The following is a 17,604-nucleotide window of genomic DNA, read 5'->3' as shown; positions in this document are numbered from 1 at the left end:
GCAGCCTCAAAGGAGCAGGAGAATTGACATTTCGGGCATAAGCCTTCCTGAAGAAGGGCTTATTTGATGCTGCCTGACCTGCTGCGCTTTTCCAGCAACACATTTTTCAACACTGTCTTTCTGGCTTGCTGCTGCAACAATATCTAGCAGCCATTACATTTCCACATTAGGTGCAGATTTGTCAAGTGCCAAGCTCAATGCCACACACTAATTCTCAGTACACGCTCCTACTTTCAGACATAGTCACTGCTGATTGTGACGAGCGTGCTTTGGTCACTACTCCTATTCCTTTCTACTTGTTGCTATCAGATGAATCTAAGCTCTGGCCAGATGCACTAATGATTGTGTGACTAAGCCCACAGGATGTGAGCTCCTTTAGCTCTCCTGAATTATTATTGTTCCTTTCTCTTGACTTACAAATAAAAAACTCTTTAATTGTGAGGAAGGCTTTGTTCAGTTTCACGCTCCCACATTTATTTAGAGATAAGCCGTTTTGAAACTCCTGCTCGTTTCAATCAACTCCAGAAGTACAGGAAGGAACTTTCATTCTGACCTAGTTAAAATATGACATTACAAGCTCAATAGATTAACACAGTTACAGGGAATTGAGAAAGTGAGAAACATCGCAGAGGAACAAAAATGTGAAAAACAGAATACAGAAAAAGCATCTGTGGAAGTGAGACCACAGATAGTCAAAAGCAGAGAGAAAAATAAACGCATAAACAAGGAGAGGAGTGGTGGGATGAAAGAAACAGACGCGCAAGAACAGAAATTGCATTTTGGGTCATTGATAGATAGGACATGCAAGCTGGCTGTTCGCAAATAAGGGTTACAGAACACAGAAGTTAATAAAGTGGCTACACAGCATTAGGATTTTAGCTCAATTGAGTTACATTAAAATCCATGACCCATGGGTGAAGGGTCAGAGTTCTACTGGGTGGTTCCCATTATTCAAGAGATCAGAAGACTGCACACAGCTTATTATGCTGGGCTGACTCAGTTCTGCTTAAAGAATCTGTTTTAAATAACTGGTTGGTTTTTATTCCAAGGCGTGGGGATTTACTTATGGATACCAAACTGGCAAAAGGGGGACAAAGTAGAGAAGGTGACCTTGTACAACCTGTAAGGTCAATTATCATTTAGTATTGACCAATTTAATGATGAAACTGGGCAAGGGATTTAAACTGAAAAATACATTGTGCTGGTTGTAGACAAGAAATAGGTCTGGGGCTACAGACTTCTGAGCTTATGTACAGCATGGATGAACACTGAAAAAACTAAAGACAATCTTAGAATGAATAGGCAGGATAAGACAAATACTTCCGTGGAATGTCTTGGCACTTTTTCTTCAATTAGTAGGACCATATAAAGTCTGGTCGTGGTAAGGAACAGTATTACTCAGGGAGTGATCCTCAGTTTAGAAAAATTATTAGTGTGGAACCATACAATTTTAGTCAGTGAACTACAGACAGATAGTCTACTGAAGAGTGACTAATTTGATATTTATTATCTGACTTCTGGGCTAAGAGGAAACACTATTTGGAACTGGGAACTGAAGTGTGCAGGATGCCAACAAGAGCAAATTTAATGGGAAAATGGAATAATTTGGATCTAAGCATGCCACATAAAAAGGTCGTGAACATGGCAAGTGGACTGCGACTTATGTAAGAGGAAGCATAGGCTGATAGCATTGCTAAGTGTAAACATCAACGAGTGGACATTGGCTGAGGAATGCTGAAGTACAAAATGAGCATTTTTTTTTGCACTTTGGAACTGACCTGACAGACTACAAGGGCCTTTCTGAAGGCCCTGAACTTCCTTCAATAAGCAAATGTTTGCAGTTTTCTCTCTTTCTGGATATCTACACGCCAACACTAATCCAAGTAAAACAAATCCTGGATGTCAGGCATAACTTCCCTTCAAACGCAGGTTCAAGACATAGAATGAATGTATCTGACATCAGTCCCTTTCTGCCCTTAATCAGTACAATTTTAACAGACCAAGTTAAGACCATAAGGGCTGGTGCCAAAATTAGGCTGTGTCTCAGAGTGATCAAGCAACAGCCTTATATAGTTATACTCACAGAATCATTCCTTACAGACAATGTCCTAGACACCACCAACACCATCCCTGGATATGTCCTGCCCCACTTGACTCTGGACCTCAAAGTCTCATGACATCAGGTTACACACGGGCAAGGAAAATTCCTGCTAATTACCATGCAGCATCTTCCCTCAGCTGATGAACCAGAACTCCATGTTGAATATCACGAAGAAAGCATGGAGGGTGGCAAAGGTGCAAAATGTTTTCTGGGTGGGTGGGGGGATTTCAATGTCCACCATCGAGAGAGGTTTGGTAGCTGCACCACTGATCGAGCTGGAAAATAGCTGCCAGATAGATGGTAAAGGAACGAGAGAGAAAAACATACTTGATCTCATCCTCTCCTATCTGCTGGCTGCAGACGCACCTGCCCATGACAGTGCCAGTAAGAGACACCATGGTACAGTCCCTGCCAAAATGAAGTCTCACCTTCCCACTGAGAACACCTCCCATGGTGTTGTGTGGCACGGTCACCGTGCTAAATGGTTCAGACTTCAAACAGATCTAGCAACTCAAGACTGGGCACCCATAAAGGTGCTAAGAGGCATCAATGGTGGTAGAAAGGTAATCCAGCACAATCTGCAACCTCAAGGCCTGGCATATTCCCACTCAGCCAATATCATCAATCCTGGTTTAATGGAAATTGCAAGAGGACATGCCATGAGCAGCACCAGGCATACCTAAAAATGAGATGCCAACCTGGTGAAGCTACCAAATAGGACTACTTGCATGCCAAACAGCACAAGCAGCAAGTAATAGACAGTGCTAAGTGATCCTAAAACCAACAGATCAGATCTAAGCTCTACAGTCCTGCCACACCAGTTGGGAATTGTGAAGTCATTGGAGAAGAAGACTCCACAAATATCAATGATGAAAGAGCACAACACATCAGTGCAAAGGTTAAGGCTTAAGCATTCATAGTAATCTTCAACAAGTAGTGCTGAGTGGATGATCCATCTCAGCCTCCTCCAATAGGCCTCAGCATCACAGAAACCAAATCTTCAGCCAGTTTGATTCACTCCATGTGATACCAAGAAATAACTGGAGGCATTGGAAATTGCAAAGGCTTTGGGCATTGAAAACAGTACTGAAGACTTGCACTCCAGAACTTGCTGTTCCCCTGACCAAGCTCTTCCAGTACAGTTACATCACTGGCATCTCCCTGACAATATGGAAATTCGCCTGTCCACAAAAAGCAGAACAAATCCAAACTGGCAAAATACCATCCCATTAGTCTACTCTTCATCATTAGTAAAGTGACAGAATATGTCATCACACCGCTCACTGACAGCCTGCTCACTGACACTCAGTTTGGGTTCTGCCAGGACCACTCAGCTCCTGACCTCATTACATCCTTGATTCAGATATGAACATAAGGTCCGAATTCCAGGGGTGAGGACAGCGTGACAGTCCTTGACATCAAGGCCACATTCAATCAAGAGTGGCATCAAGGAGCCCGAGCAAAATCAATAGTTATCAGGGGCAAAATGCCTGCTGGTTGGAGTCGTACCTGGCACATTGGAAGATGGTTGTGGTAGTTGGATGTCACTCATCTCAGCCCAAAGACATCTCCGCAGGAGATCCTCACTGTAGTATCTTAGGCCCAACCTCCTTTAGCTGCTTCATCAATGATCTTCCCTCCATCATAAGGTCAGAAGTGGGGATGTTTGCCAATGATTGCACAATATTCAGCACCATTCGTCACTCAGTCATGGAGATGTACAGCATGGAAACAGACCCTTCGGTCCAACTCATCCATGCCAACCAGATATCCTAACCTAATCTAGTCCCATTTGCCAGCTTGCCTTTTAAATATTGTAAATGTACCAGCCTCCACCACTTCCTCTGGCAATCATTCCATACATGCACCACCCACTGCATGAAAAAGTTGCCCCTTAAGTCCCTTTTATATCTTTCCCCTCTCACTCAAAACCTATGCCCTCTAGTTCTGGACTCCCCCCTCCCCAGAGAAAAGACTGTCTATTTATTCTATCCATGCCCCTCACGATTTCATAAAGCTCTATGAGGTCACCCCTCAGCCTTTGATGCTCCAGGGAAAACAGCCCTAGCCTATTCAACCTCTCTCTATAGCTCAAATCCTCCAACCCTAGCAACATCCTTGTAAATCTTTTCTGGATCCTTTCAAGTTTCACAACATCTTTCTGATAACCTCAGATTGTGAAGCAGTCCATGTTTAAAGGCAAAAAGATTCGGAAAGTATCCAGGCTTAGACTGGTAAGTGGCAAGTGACATTCACAACACAAATGCCAGGCAATGACCATGTCCAATAACAATCTAACCATCTCTCCTTGACATTCAATGGTGTTACCATCATTGTCAACGTCCTGGGGGGTATCATTGACCAGAAACTTAACTGGATTTGCCACATAAGCACAGTGGCTACAAAAGCAGATCAGAGGCTAGGAATATTGCAGTGAGTAACTCAGTTCTTGACTCCCCAAAGCCAGTCCACCATCTACAAGATGTAAGTCAGTGTGATGGAGTACGCCCCCACTTGCCTGGATGGGCGCAGCTCCAATTACATTTAAGCTTGACACCATCCAGGACACAGCAACCTGCTTGATTGGCACCACATTAACATGCATCCACTCACTTCAGCACTGATGCTCAGTAACAGTGTGTACAAGGTGCACTGCAGAAATTCACCAAAGATCATGAGGTAGCACCTTCCAAATCCACAACTACTTCCATCTGGAAGGACAAGGGCAGCAAATACATGGGAAGACGACCACCTGCAAGTTCCCTTTAAGCCACTCACCATTCTGACTTGGTAATATATCACCATTCCCTCACTTTTCACAGTTGGACTGCTTGATCTCCCTCCCTAACTGCATTGTGGGTCATCCTACAGCAGGTGAACTGCAGTGGCTCAAGAAAGCAGCTCACGACCACTTCTCAAGGGCAATTAGGGGTGGACAATACATGCTAGCCCAGCCACAGTGATACCTGCATGCCATGAGTGAATGAAAATGAGAAAATACTAGAAGAAATAGGAATATGCCATTCAGCCCATTGAGTTTGCTCCACCATTCAATAGGATTGTGGCTGATCTGACCGAAACTCATGTCTATTTTCCTGCATTTCCTCAAAACCTTTGATTCCCTGCTGATCAGGAACCTGTCAAAGACTCTTCCCCCATATATTGTCTGTGGCTGGGAGCTCCAAATACAGGTCATTCTGCTACAACGCGCGTTTCATTAATGCAAATTCACTATAACGTGATTGATGACTTGCAGACACTGTTTTGAAAGGTGAACTTTTAAAGCATGTATTCGTTATAATGTGATTCCAGTCCCATTAGTTTAAATGGTGCTACTATTACATTATTTTCTTATAACATTGGATCACACGAGAACAGAACTACCATGTTATAGCCGAACTAACTATAATCTCAATCTTACCTTGGAACCCCTTAATTCTGTGACTATAGCCTCTGGTCCTAGACTCTTCCATGAGGGTATACCCTTTAGAATCCTATATGTTTCAATGAGATCACCTTTCACTTGAAGCTCCAGTCAGTACAATCCCAATCTGTTTAATCTTTGTCCATAAGGCAATCTCTTCAGGCCAGGATGATCCTACTGAACCTGCTCTGAACTGTGTCCAATGAAATATCTTTCCTTAATCAAGGGGACCCAAAAGTGGTCACAGTACTTCAGATGTGGTCTCATCAGCAACTTGTACAGTTACAGTAAGACTTTCCTAATCTAATACACCATCCCCCCCTTGAAATAAAGGCTAACAATCCATTAGCCTTCCTGATTATCAGCTGCACCTGTTTGCTACCTTTGTGTTTCGTGCACGAGTCCCTCAGGTACTCATTGCATTGCTGCTTTCTGCAGTTTTTCCCTGTTTAATTAATATGCTAATCTTTTGTTCTCTTCCAAAACAAACAACTTTACATTTTTCCACATTATACTCCATGTACCAACATTTTGCCCACTTACTAACCCATCAGTATCTATCTGTAAACTGCCTGCATCCCTCTTGCAACTTGCCCTTCCACCAAATTTTGTGTCACCTGCAAATTTGGCGACAGTACATTTGCCTCTTTTCTCTAAGTCACTGTAAACAGTTGTAGTCCCAGCTTATTCCCAGGTTATCCACCAAGCGGGTTTAAGGAGATGAGGAATTGGAATTGATACTTTCAAAACGTTTATTGGAATGGTATACCCTTTCACCTATTTTTAAACTATTTTTCTAAACAATGTGTTCGGAGGTGATATTACACACCTCTGGAGCAGGTGGGACTTGAACCCAGGCCGACAGGTCCTGGAGTAGGGACATTTCCACCGTGATATTAGAGGGACCCTAACCATACCTCGGTTCAGAATGGCAGACGTTAAATTTTGCTTCAGGTCCATTCTATAGTTTAAAGTCTAAGTATGTTGCAGGTGAGTGCTTGGCTGAATGTGAACGGCAATGGATCAAGACGTGACACACAAATCTGTAGAGACTGACGTGTGTGCGTTTGGTCACTCACCTTGAAGTCGTACGCAGACTGCTTGATGACTTCTGGTGCCATCCAGAAGGGTGTTCCTACAAATGTGTTTCTCTTTATCTGTGTGTCTGTTAATTGCCCGGCTACCCCGAAGTCTGCAAGCTTCACGTCGCCTTGCTCTGACAGTAATACGTTAGCAGCTGTGGAGATAGGACAAACAGAACATTAAAATCAATTGTTCTCTCAGGCAGCTACTGTACTGCTGCTTCAGACACTGTGAAAATGAGAGCACATTCTAGGAGACTGGATGGGTATGAAGCAGGATTCAAGGAAAGGATGTTAAAGAGGTCTTAAGAGGCTGAAATATGAGTGGAAAATGTAAGGAATTAAAAATTTCAAGCTGGTGAATTCTATGAGTATATAAATCCACAACAGTAGCCAGGAGGTCAGTCAAAAAAACTCAAACCACAAAGGGAAAATAAATACTCAAGATTGTTCAGTAGTCATTTCTTTTTCCATTCCTGTCCCTGTTAAAATTTGAGCAAATAAGCATACATGTGTGAAATACATTCACCCATCCTTCCTAAAAGAAACCTGATAAGAAGTGATTATTTCTGTGCTTATTGAGTTGAAGAATCTCAGTCATGGGGAAAGAAAAACCTGACAAGGTGGTAATTTATATTATATTTCAAATAATACGTATCCTTCAGAGATTAAAAATAAACTGGAGCTGGAGCAGGGGCTTAAACAAATCAAGGGGCAGGAGGTCATGATTCTTTGCTCAGCATGGTGTCACAACGCCTACCTTAATGAGAAAATTAATGAAGTGTGGTCAAGTTCCAACCATGTGCAAGGAATGCTTGAATAAGGAACAGGGTTTTTTCACTTTCCGCTTCATCGTCAAGTGCTCTGGGGTCAGGTTTAGCACAGCTTAGGTTTGTATGGCCTTCCTCTATTTTGCTTGGTCAAGCACTTCAGCTCAGCTTGTTGTGCCTGCCACCCCAGCCACCCAGAACACTTTCCTCATTGACCTTGTCCATTCGTATCTTTTGTTTTAAGCAAATGTCAGGGTAAACAGCAGCCAATGTGCCAGATCAGTGTTGGGTGTAATGCCCAGGAGGATGAGGATATAAGAGGGCCTGGAAAACTGCAAGGTGCCTCCTCCTTTCCCCTAACAATAGGATCGTGTCTTTAATGTCCTATCATCTCTTCCAACTACCTTCTGCAATAGGGTCCATCGCTTCCTTTTGCTCAATTGGTCATAAGATACAGGAGCAGAATTACAATTTAAGCTCACATGCCTCTGGAGTACTGAGTGAGTGCTACAGTCCCAAGGATGTAATACTAAAATCAAGAACATGCCATATTTTAGAGGCATTCAGATATGATAAAAACACATCTTCCCTTCCCAATCCCTACATCAGAAAATAACTCCTGACAGTGCAAATTCCTTGCTTTCGGGAGTATTCTGATGAAGTCTGCCTTCCACTCCCTCTTTTAAGCAGTAATTTGAAAATCAATTTACAGAAGTTATAATTATCCAAAAAAAAAGCTGCTGCTCTGCTTAACTCTCAGTAACATGTCAGCAATCCTATTTCTTGTCGTGTTTTTACCTTTAATGTCTCGATGAATTTTTCGTTCTGAGTGCAGATAGTCTAAACCTTTAAGTATTTCCCGTAGGATCGTTGCAATGTAAGTCTCCTCCAGGGGCCCTGGTTTCAGCTGCAAAGACCACAACCATTCATTAACAAAAGAAGGACTCTCTGATAGATGAGGTAACACAAGTTACTCACAGCTAGGGTAACCCAAAGGGGTTTTAGCTCAATTGCATTCAGTCAGCTGGTCTGAACTGGTCTTCCATTACATAGAGCAATTGTCACCAGGATAGCTTGGTCATTCATACTTACTGACCAATAACCTAAACACAAATGCCGTGGCAGCTTTGGTGAGTTACTGTGGTACTTCTGATAGACGGTACACACTGCTGCTGTTGATGATGTTGTGGCCATTACGGAGACTTGGTTGCGTGGTGGACAGCACTGGCTGCTCAGTGTTCCAGGGTTTCTTTGCTTCAGACGAGATAGAGAGAAAGGTAAGAGAGGTGGAGGAGTTGCATTACTAATAAGGGCGAATGTCACATCTGCACTGAGGACATACTGGAGGGCTCATCCACTGAGGGTCAGGCAGCATCCGAAAAGCAGGAAACAAAATTGACATTTTGGGCAAAAGCCCTTTAATCCTGATGAAGGGCTTTTGCCCGAAACTTCAATTCGCCTGCTCCTTGGATGCTGCCTGACCTGCTGCGCTTTTCCAGCACCACACTCTCGACTCTGATCTCCAGCATCTGCAGTTACTCACTTTCGCCTGGCTCATCCACTGAGGCAATATGGGTAGAGCTCCAAAATAAGATGCCTGTTAGGATTATACAGGTAGACCCCACAACCGAGACGTTGAGGAACAAATATGTAGGCAGATTATGGAAAGTTGCAAGAACAGCAGAGTTGTATTGCGAGTGACTTTACCTTCCCCAATGTTGACTGGGATTCCCTTTCAGCAAGAGACTTAGACGGGCTGAATTGTTAAGTGCATCCAAAAGGATTTCTTGAAAGTGTGTGGAGAGAGGAGGGTCCATACTGGACCATACATTGGCTAATAAGCCTGGCCAGGAGACTGACCTTTCAGTTTAAAGATAGGCACAAAGAAGGATAAATCAGGACCTTGCTGGAAGGTACTAAACTGTGAGTGAGCAAATTCTATCAGTATTAAGTAGGAACTAGGGACTGCTCATTGGGAGGAGCTGGTATTGGGCAAGTCCATATTTGACATGTGGAACCTTTTTAAAGACCTGCCAATCAGAGTTCAGGACTGGCATGTTCCATAACGTTGGTCAGGGATGGCAAGGTAAGGGGCTCTTGGATAACGAGGGAAGTTGTGAATTTAGTCAAAGGAAAACAGAAGGTATGCAAAGTTTACAAAGCTAAAGTCGGCCCGTGAGGAAAATAAAAAAAGCAGGAAAGAACTCAAGCAGGGAGTTAGGAGAGCAAGAAGGGGCCATGAAATTATCTTGGCAAGTAGGGTTAAAGAGAATCCCAAGGCATTCTAAACATACATTAAAAACAAGAGGATAACTAGGGAGAAGGTATTTCACAGGGATCTGTATTAGGACTTCTGCTGTTTGCGGTTATATATGACTTGGATGAAACTGTAGATGGGTGAGTTAGTAAGTTTGCAGGTGATACAAAAATTGGTAGAATTGTGCATAATATAGAAGGCTGTCAAAAGATATAGTGGGATATCATTCAGTTGCAGATATGGACTATGAAATGGCAGATGGAGTTGAGTCTGGATAAATGTGGGGTACTACACTTTGGGAGATCAAATGCTAAGAATAAGTACAGTGGAACCTTGATTATCCGAAGGACCTGGGTGGGGAACATTTCGTTTGGTTAATTGAATCCTGGATCACATATTTTAGCCGAGCATCAGGACATTGCAATCTTGCCGCATAATCAGATATTTGCATAATCGAATACTGGATAAATCGAGGTTCCTCTGTATATACTTAATGGCAGAAACCTGAACAGCATTGAGGTACAGAGGAATCTTGGGGTTAAAGTCCATAGCTCCTTTAAAATGGCCACTCAAATGGCTAGGGTGGTAAAGGCGGCATATGGCATGCTTGTCTGTACTGCTCGGGGAATGGAGTAAGAGTCAGAATGTCATGTTGCAACTTTATAAGACTTTGGTTAGGCCACACTTAGAATATTGCATCAATTCTGGTTGCCACATTACAGGATGGATGTCGAGGCTTTAGAGAGGGTACAGAAAAGAGTTAGCACAGTGCTACCTGGATTAGAGGATATGAACTCTAAAGTAGAGGCTAGAAAATCTCAGGCTGTTTTCCCTGAGGCAGAGACTTGAAAAAAAGTCTATAAAATTATGAGATGCATAGATAAGGTTGATGGTCAGAAACTTTTTCTCAGTTGAAATGTCCAATACCAGGGGGTATGCATTTAAGATGACTTGGGGCAAGTACAAAGGAGATGCGAGGGGCGAGGTTTTGTTTTAAACAGAGTGATAGGAGCCTGGAATATGCTGCCAGGGTGGTGGTGGACCTTTAGGTAAGCACATTCATATGTAAGGAATGGAGGGATATGGACCAAGGGCAGGCAGAAGGGATCCGTTTAATTTGGCGTCGTGTTCAGCACAATATCATCAGCCGAAGGGCCCGTTCCTGTACTGTACGGTTCTACGTTGTGGAGAGATTGAATATTGAAGGTGTTAGGTGAGGTGCTAATGAAGTGACTGTTTTGTCCTGAATGATGTTGAGCTTCTTGAGTTTGTTGGCGCTGCACCCTTTCAGGTAAGTGGGGAGAACTCTATCACACTCCTGGACTTGTGCCTTGTAGACGGTGGACAAATTCACCAGAGAATTGCCAGCTTTTGTAGCCACAGTATTCATATGGCTAGTCCAGCTCAGTTTCTGGTAATGGTAATCACAGGATGCTGACAGTGGGGTTTTCAATTATGGTACATTGAATGTCATGGGGTGATGGTTAGATTCTCTCTTGCTGGAGATAGTCATTGTCTGGCACTTGAGGTACAAAGGTTCCTTGCAACTTATCAGCCCAACCCTGAATGTTGTTCAGGTCTTGCTGCTTTTGGACACTGATGACTTCTCGCACCTTCAACATTCACTCCCTCCAACTGCAACACATCATGGCTTGGTGTTAGAATCTACAAGGTGCACTACAGTAGCTCACCAATGTTCTTTTGACAGTACCTTCAAACTCAAAATCTTTAACATTTGAAAGGCCAACAGCAGCAGATACTTGGTAGTATGTGAGAAACTGTGAATGGTGCTGAACATTGCATAACTAGTGAATATCCCATCTCTGTTCTTATGATGGATAGATGTACAGATAGGGATTCAAGGGGACGACATGACCAGGATTGGTGATGATGCTCCAAATGGTCAAACACCATTAATAAACATTGTCAAAGTTCATAAATAACAGCCACTTGTCCAAAGCAGCAGTGTCCTGATTGATTACTTGCTGTGGTACAAATGGACAATGATTTCCACCCCCCCACCCCCACCCCCCGAGTAGGTGAAAGCTGGCAAAACAAAAAAGGCTTTGGAAAATATTAGAACAGGAATAAATCCATGGAGATTATTCCAAAATTACAATTCTATTTCTCCAAAGCTATGCTGGCTTTATCTATCTGTAGAGGTGGGAGCTGAAAGCAAAACAAGGTAATTCAGTTTAGCAAATCAGCTTTTGAATATTTCCTCCTCCCCTGGTGAAAGCAGGAGTGTCTCTCTGAAGCATGGTTCCACTGGACCAGGTATCCTTGCGCATCTCCACCCAAATGGGTGCCTTGACATGGAAGGTCATCATTATCTTCCACATCTAAACACGTTCAGACTGAGCAGCTTGCTCAGGGACCATTTTCTGATAAACTCTCGACATTCCAGGTCACGTTGTTAAGCTACTAACCTTGCAGTTCCATTAAGCAGTCAAGAAACAAAATCATCTTCATCGTTTATGAATTAAGAGAGAAGAAACAGATTGCAAATGCAGCCGTGGTGGTCAAAGAACTTACTGTGTGAATGCATAGCAAATCACAGATTACCACGAGACAACACTGATTAAAGGCAGCATGCTTATTTACTTCCTCATCAGGGACAATAGCGCATTAAAGTGAGTAACTGGCAGCTTATAGATCTGGGAACCAGAACTCTCTCAGTGCAGGTAAAGTGACACTGAGCCTGGGATTCAAATGTACATCATCTGGCTAGCAGTCAAGTGCTCATGTGCTGCAGTTAGCAGGTCAAACCTGGTACCGGGCTTCAAACACTCAGCCCTTCAGTGAAGCAACACTGTTCCTGTGACATTGTTTCAAGTCTTGAATGTGGGATTGAAGATCAACCTGTGGTTTATAGCTCAGTATTCTAACATTGCTAATTTGCCTCTTGGCTTAGGGCTCATTCAGAAAATGTAAAACCGCACCATGGTAAAAATCAGTACTCACCAAGTCTAATGCAGAGCCCCCACCCAGATATTCCATGATTATCCACAACTTGGTGCCCTTGAGAGTGAATAAAATAATTATGATTAGGTTAGAAGAAAGGAGATCTTTATATAAACTGCACATAACTTAGACAAAATGCAAACAGGCAAGTGGCCTTCTATGGTGCGTTGAGTTCTGTAGCCAATAAATAATCTCAATTAGGTGGAATATTTCAAGTCTTGAAGGATGTAAAACCTGGGCACCAGGACATTTCAGTAACACCAAAAATCCAGGCCACTGCTCTGAAGTCTAGTTTTGTTTATTGATCTTAATCCCAACCTGACTACCTCTGAAGTGTCCATGAGGGATAGAAAGGTTAGTGTGAACAAGGTTATTTCACGGAAATGAAAGAAAGACAAAGGCTAATAATGTTTTTGGCAGAGTCCCTTTGGCAGAACACACTTCCTTGGAACAGGGACAGAGAATGAATGATTTGAGAAGCTGCTCCAGCCGATTCCACGTGTCTTTGCAATGAACATGATGTGTTTTAAAATTCCTCATGGCATTGCTCAGTGTTTCAAAGAATACCACAATTTTTAAGGACAAAAATTTGACATACTGCTCCACAGACGTATGTGGCAATGCTCACAGAATTAACATTTCAGGTCCAGTGACCCTTCCTCAGAATGGATGGTATCTAAACATTAATTGTGATTTCACTCCATAGATGCTACCAGACCCGCTGAGCATTTCCAGCAACTTCTGTTATTGTTTCTGATTTACAGAATTTGCTATTCTTGTCATTTTTAGTTAACAGTTTGAGTCTGGTATGGTATTTTCAGAACTGCATTGACTATCACAGAGAGTAAAGTGGAGCGCTGGAAAGAACATAGAATAACGCAGATGTGCGAGACACTGAGGTACAGAACTGTAAACATTCAGAGGGTTAAAACACTTCACATTCTGTTCAGCAACTTTTAAATAAAAGTGCACAATTTTCTTTCAAGCAAAAGATATACCAAGGTGAGATTAAAAAAAAAACATTATTCAACCAATTTCATTTTGAGATGAAGGAAAGTTTGCAACAATAATTAATATTTATATAGCCACTTTAATGGAAAGAAAAATTCCAAAGGGTTTTGCAGAAAAATAATAATGATGAGTCAAAAAAGCTTGGTCAAAGAGACAGGAATTAACAAACACGAAGTTCTGCTCACTCACAGCATTCCTTCCTGACGCTGCAACTTCATCCAAACCCCATTTATTCCTTCACTCCTGACTCTGCTCTCTTGGTCAGTACGCATCTTCACCCCAGCGTTGAGGGTGGTCCCGAATTAAAGACCCTCAGTTCAGTACTCTTGATTTGGAGATGCCGGTGTTGGACTGGGGCGCTGCTCCGAAAGCTAGTGTGCCTCCAATTAAACCTGATGAACTATAACCTGGTGCTCTGTGATTTTTAACTCCGTTCAGTACAGTAGGGAAAATGTTCTCAGCATCTTTAAACATGAACATTTTGCTTAGAGTTTTTTCCATCCATACTCATGACAGATAAAATATTTTTCACATTATTTATTGAATTTAAATTACTTATCTGTTTTCAAAAATTGCCTCAAAGGTGAACAATTACAGGGGTTCTGGACACCATACAATAGATTGACATCTCATGAAATAACTATGAATTCAGAACATTAAATTGAATTTTATTGTTTATTTGGCTAGAGTAATTAGCAAACCTAAAAGACTTGGCCGAAATGACCATTCTAAATGCAGATCATTTATTCAGAATCTTCAATAAGCTTCAATAACAATTTTTCTGATGGCTATTTTTGAGAAGATCACAATTGTGCCAAAAGAGACAAATTTATTCTAAATTAATCTAAATTTCTTTCACATGACATGTCAAGTTACTACAATTCAAATCTATTCATTTTAATTCGGTCATGCATGCATTTCTTATCCTTGCTGAGGTGAGCCAATTGGAAGTCCCAAATATTTTAGTGAAAGCTAGCCATGTTTTGCTGTCAGCCTGGAAACCACAGACTAATTGTAAAGTATCCAACATAATTATAGGACTGAAAAAAATACATATTTCATAATTATTATGAATTAAATTAAACTGGTCTATGTATTTGAGTACCATAATTAATGTTTTTCCTTCTCTGCAGCCTGGATTTGGCTTTAGTTTTTATACCCAGAGTCAAGATATTTAAATTTCAAATTTTTCTTGACATTTTCGTTTAAAAATACTTTTTTGTGAAGAGACATAAAATAGTTTAATGAGTCAAAGACTGGATGTTTATAAGACTCCTTTGCAGTCAAACAAGAAAAGCTGTGAAATATGTGAAACCATAGAATTTATATACACAGATATAAAGCTTATATCAGATTACAATGACTGAAACAAAAAAAAAGGAGCAGATTTTATTGAAGGCAAAAATCTCTTGAAGGTGGTGGAGGCAGAAGATAGGTGGTGCTCGAGCTCCCAGCCCATGCATTCCCTCTTGCATGAGCAACTGTACCCTTCTTCCTTTAATTTTATTCTATTCATTTCACTTCCGAATCAAATTGATCTTTTCTTCTTTCTGCACTTTGGTCATGAAGTGTGGCTATGGGCAGCAGTTCAGCAGCAGATCTGGTCCGTTCCTCATGGCTATGGCTGTCCTGGCTTGAGCAACTGCGCAAGTGTCGATGGATTGGGTTGGTTCCTTTTCCTTTGATGTTCCAGCAGAGGCTGCAATGGTGGCAGAGTGAATGATCCCTCGGTCTTCGAGAATTAAGCTTGGATGGTCGATCAGTCCTTGGAAGTTGAGAATGGGTCAGTCTCCCGGCTATGGCATTGGCTGGAATATCAGCAGCGATGAGGTGGCTTTAACAGAGATGGCGTTCTGAGCCTGGTCAGCGATGGCAGGAGCTGCTTCAGTTTGCTTATTCCTTGGGTGTTGTGGCCTCAGGGACAGCTTTTATGGCTGCAGAGTGTGGCAGCATTCCATAGCCATTTAGGAAATTCAAGAAGTCTTGGATGGGACAAAAAATAAAATTTGCCCCAACTTTGAGAGATTTATTCCTTTTTACAATTTAATTAAAATGTCACCAGCTTATGGCAACTTATATACATTTCACTGTATTTTCATAAAGACAACAATAAATTACTATTATTGTATCAGGAAAAGTGGATTTTTTTTTACAAGGGCAAAGCTTTTACATACTGATATTCAGAAAGACTTGGTCATGCTTGTGCAAAACTCTTTTGAAGGTTAGCATGCAGGTACTGCAAACAGTTAAAAGCAAATGGCAGATAGGGTAAAACGTGGGAAAATGTGCAATTATTCACTTTTGTAGGTAAAATGAGAATTAAAAAGCAAATTACCACCAAAACGGAGAACAATTGCAGCATTCTGCAGTGCAGAAGAGTCAAAGTGTTCAAGTGCATGAGTTACAAGATATTAGTATGCAGGTGCAGCAAGTAATTCAGGAGGTTAATGGAATGCTAATCTTTATTTGTAAGGAATTGAACATCAAGGTAAGGATGTCATACACCAGTTAAATGGGGAATTGGTGAGGCCATGTCTTGAATACCATGTGTAGTTTTGGTCTCTTTATTTAGGGAAAAATATAAGTGGCAGCTCGGAAGTGGTTTACTGGATTGATACTTGGAATGTGCAGGTTGTCTTTAGAGGGTACGTTGGACAGGCTGGGCTAGTTTCTGCCAGCATTTACAAGAGTGTGGGGTGACTTGACGGAGGTGTATAGGACTTTGAATGGTCTTGACAAGGTGGATGTGGAAATAATGCTTCATCCTGAGGCTACATCCAGAGTTAGGGAACACTGTTTTAAAACTGAGGGTCTCCATTTCATAAAGAAATCTATTTTTTTCTCCTGAAGGTTGTGAGACTTTGAAACTGTCTCAGAACATTGAGAAGGTGGGGTAATTAAACACTAAGATTCTAATGAGGCAAAGGAATCAAAGGTTATCTGGAATAAGTGGTAGTATGGAAACTGAAACAACAGATCAGCCATGATTTTATTGAAAGGTGGAGCAGGCTTGATGGGCTGAATGGTCTACTCCTGCTCCTAGTTTGTAATTTGCCTATATGGCAAAGAGATGGACGTATAATTATGTGGAGTTTCAGTGACAGCACACCTGGAATACTGTGTACATATCGAAGGAAGAATATATTCGCATTTGATGCAGTTCAGTGACACTCATTAAATAATTGGATAAGAAGGTTGATGAATGATGAGAGGCTGCGCAAATTCAGCTGATGCATTCCAAAGTTTAGAAGATGGAGAGGTGATCTAATTGAGATTGACAAGATTCTAACAGGGTGTATCAGGATAAACACACCTAGCCATCCAGAATGCAGACCTCAGCCTCAGGATAAGAGGTCAATCATTTGTGACTTAGATGAAGGAAAATCTCTTCACCTAGATGCTCAGGTATCTTTGGAATTCTCTACCTTGCGGCTGGATGATGTTCTTTTGTTGAATATGTTCAAGGCTGGGATAGACTTGATTTTGCTCTCTCAGTGAACCAGGGGAGAAAGACAAAAGGTGGGAAGGAGAGTTGAGGTTGAAGATCTGGCACAATCACACTGACTGGCTCAAGGCCTGTGCAGTCTACTCCTACTTCAATTCCTCAGGTATTTGGTATTTTTATAAAGCAAATTCTAAACATTGAGACTCGCTGATTTTCCAATGAACTGATGATAAATAAAACCTAGCTTGACATATTTTCCGATAACTGCATACATTATTGTCCTGTCTACTGTTGTCTTAACCATGGGCACCTCCTGCAAGTGTTGAGTTACTAATTCTGTGTTGTAGCCTTCATGGTCATTCTGGAAACACACAATTGTTGGGTAGCATATATTTGGACAATGGACTCCAAAGAACACAATAAAAACCAAAAGACGTGCAGGAAATCAGAAACAAAAACCAGAAATTACTGGAAAAGCTCAACAGGCAGCATCTGTGGAGAGAAATCCGAGTTAATGCTTCACTTAACCCAAAACTTTAACTCTGATCTT

General features: G+C 41.7%; 1 protein-coding gene across 1 annotated transcript in view; it reads right to left on the bottom strand.

Moving 5' to 3' along the window:
• stk25b (serine/threonine kinase 25b) overlaps nucleotides 1-17,604 on the bottom strand; it is an 88,419-nt gene that overhangs the window by 22,189 nt on the left and 48,626 nt on the right. Inside the window, exons 3-5 of the mRNA XM_072573081.1 lie at nucleotides 12,599-12,655; nucleotides 8,176-8,284; nucleotides 6,605-6,762 (exon numbers count right to left, since the gene is read on the bottom strand). Coding sequence (XP_072429182.1) covers nucleotides 6,605-6,762; nucleotides 8,176-8,284; nucleotides 12,599-12,655 — 324 coding nt within the window. The remainder of the gene's footprint in view (nucleotides 1-6,604; nucleotides 6,763-8,175; nucleotides 8,285-12,598; nucleotides 12,656-17,604) is intronic.

Source organism: Chiloscyllium punctatum, chromosome 6 (assembly GCF_047496795.1).
Source record: "Chiloscyllium punctatum isolate Juve2018m chromosome 6, sChiPun1.3, whole genome shotgun sequence".
Lineage (NCBI taxonomy): Eukaryota > Metazoa > Chordata > Chondrichthyes > Orectolobiformes > Hemiscylliidae > Chiloscyllium > Chiloscyllium punctatum.
This window is presented reverse-complemented; position numbering and strand designations above follow the sequence as displayed.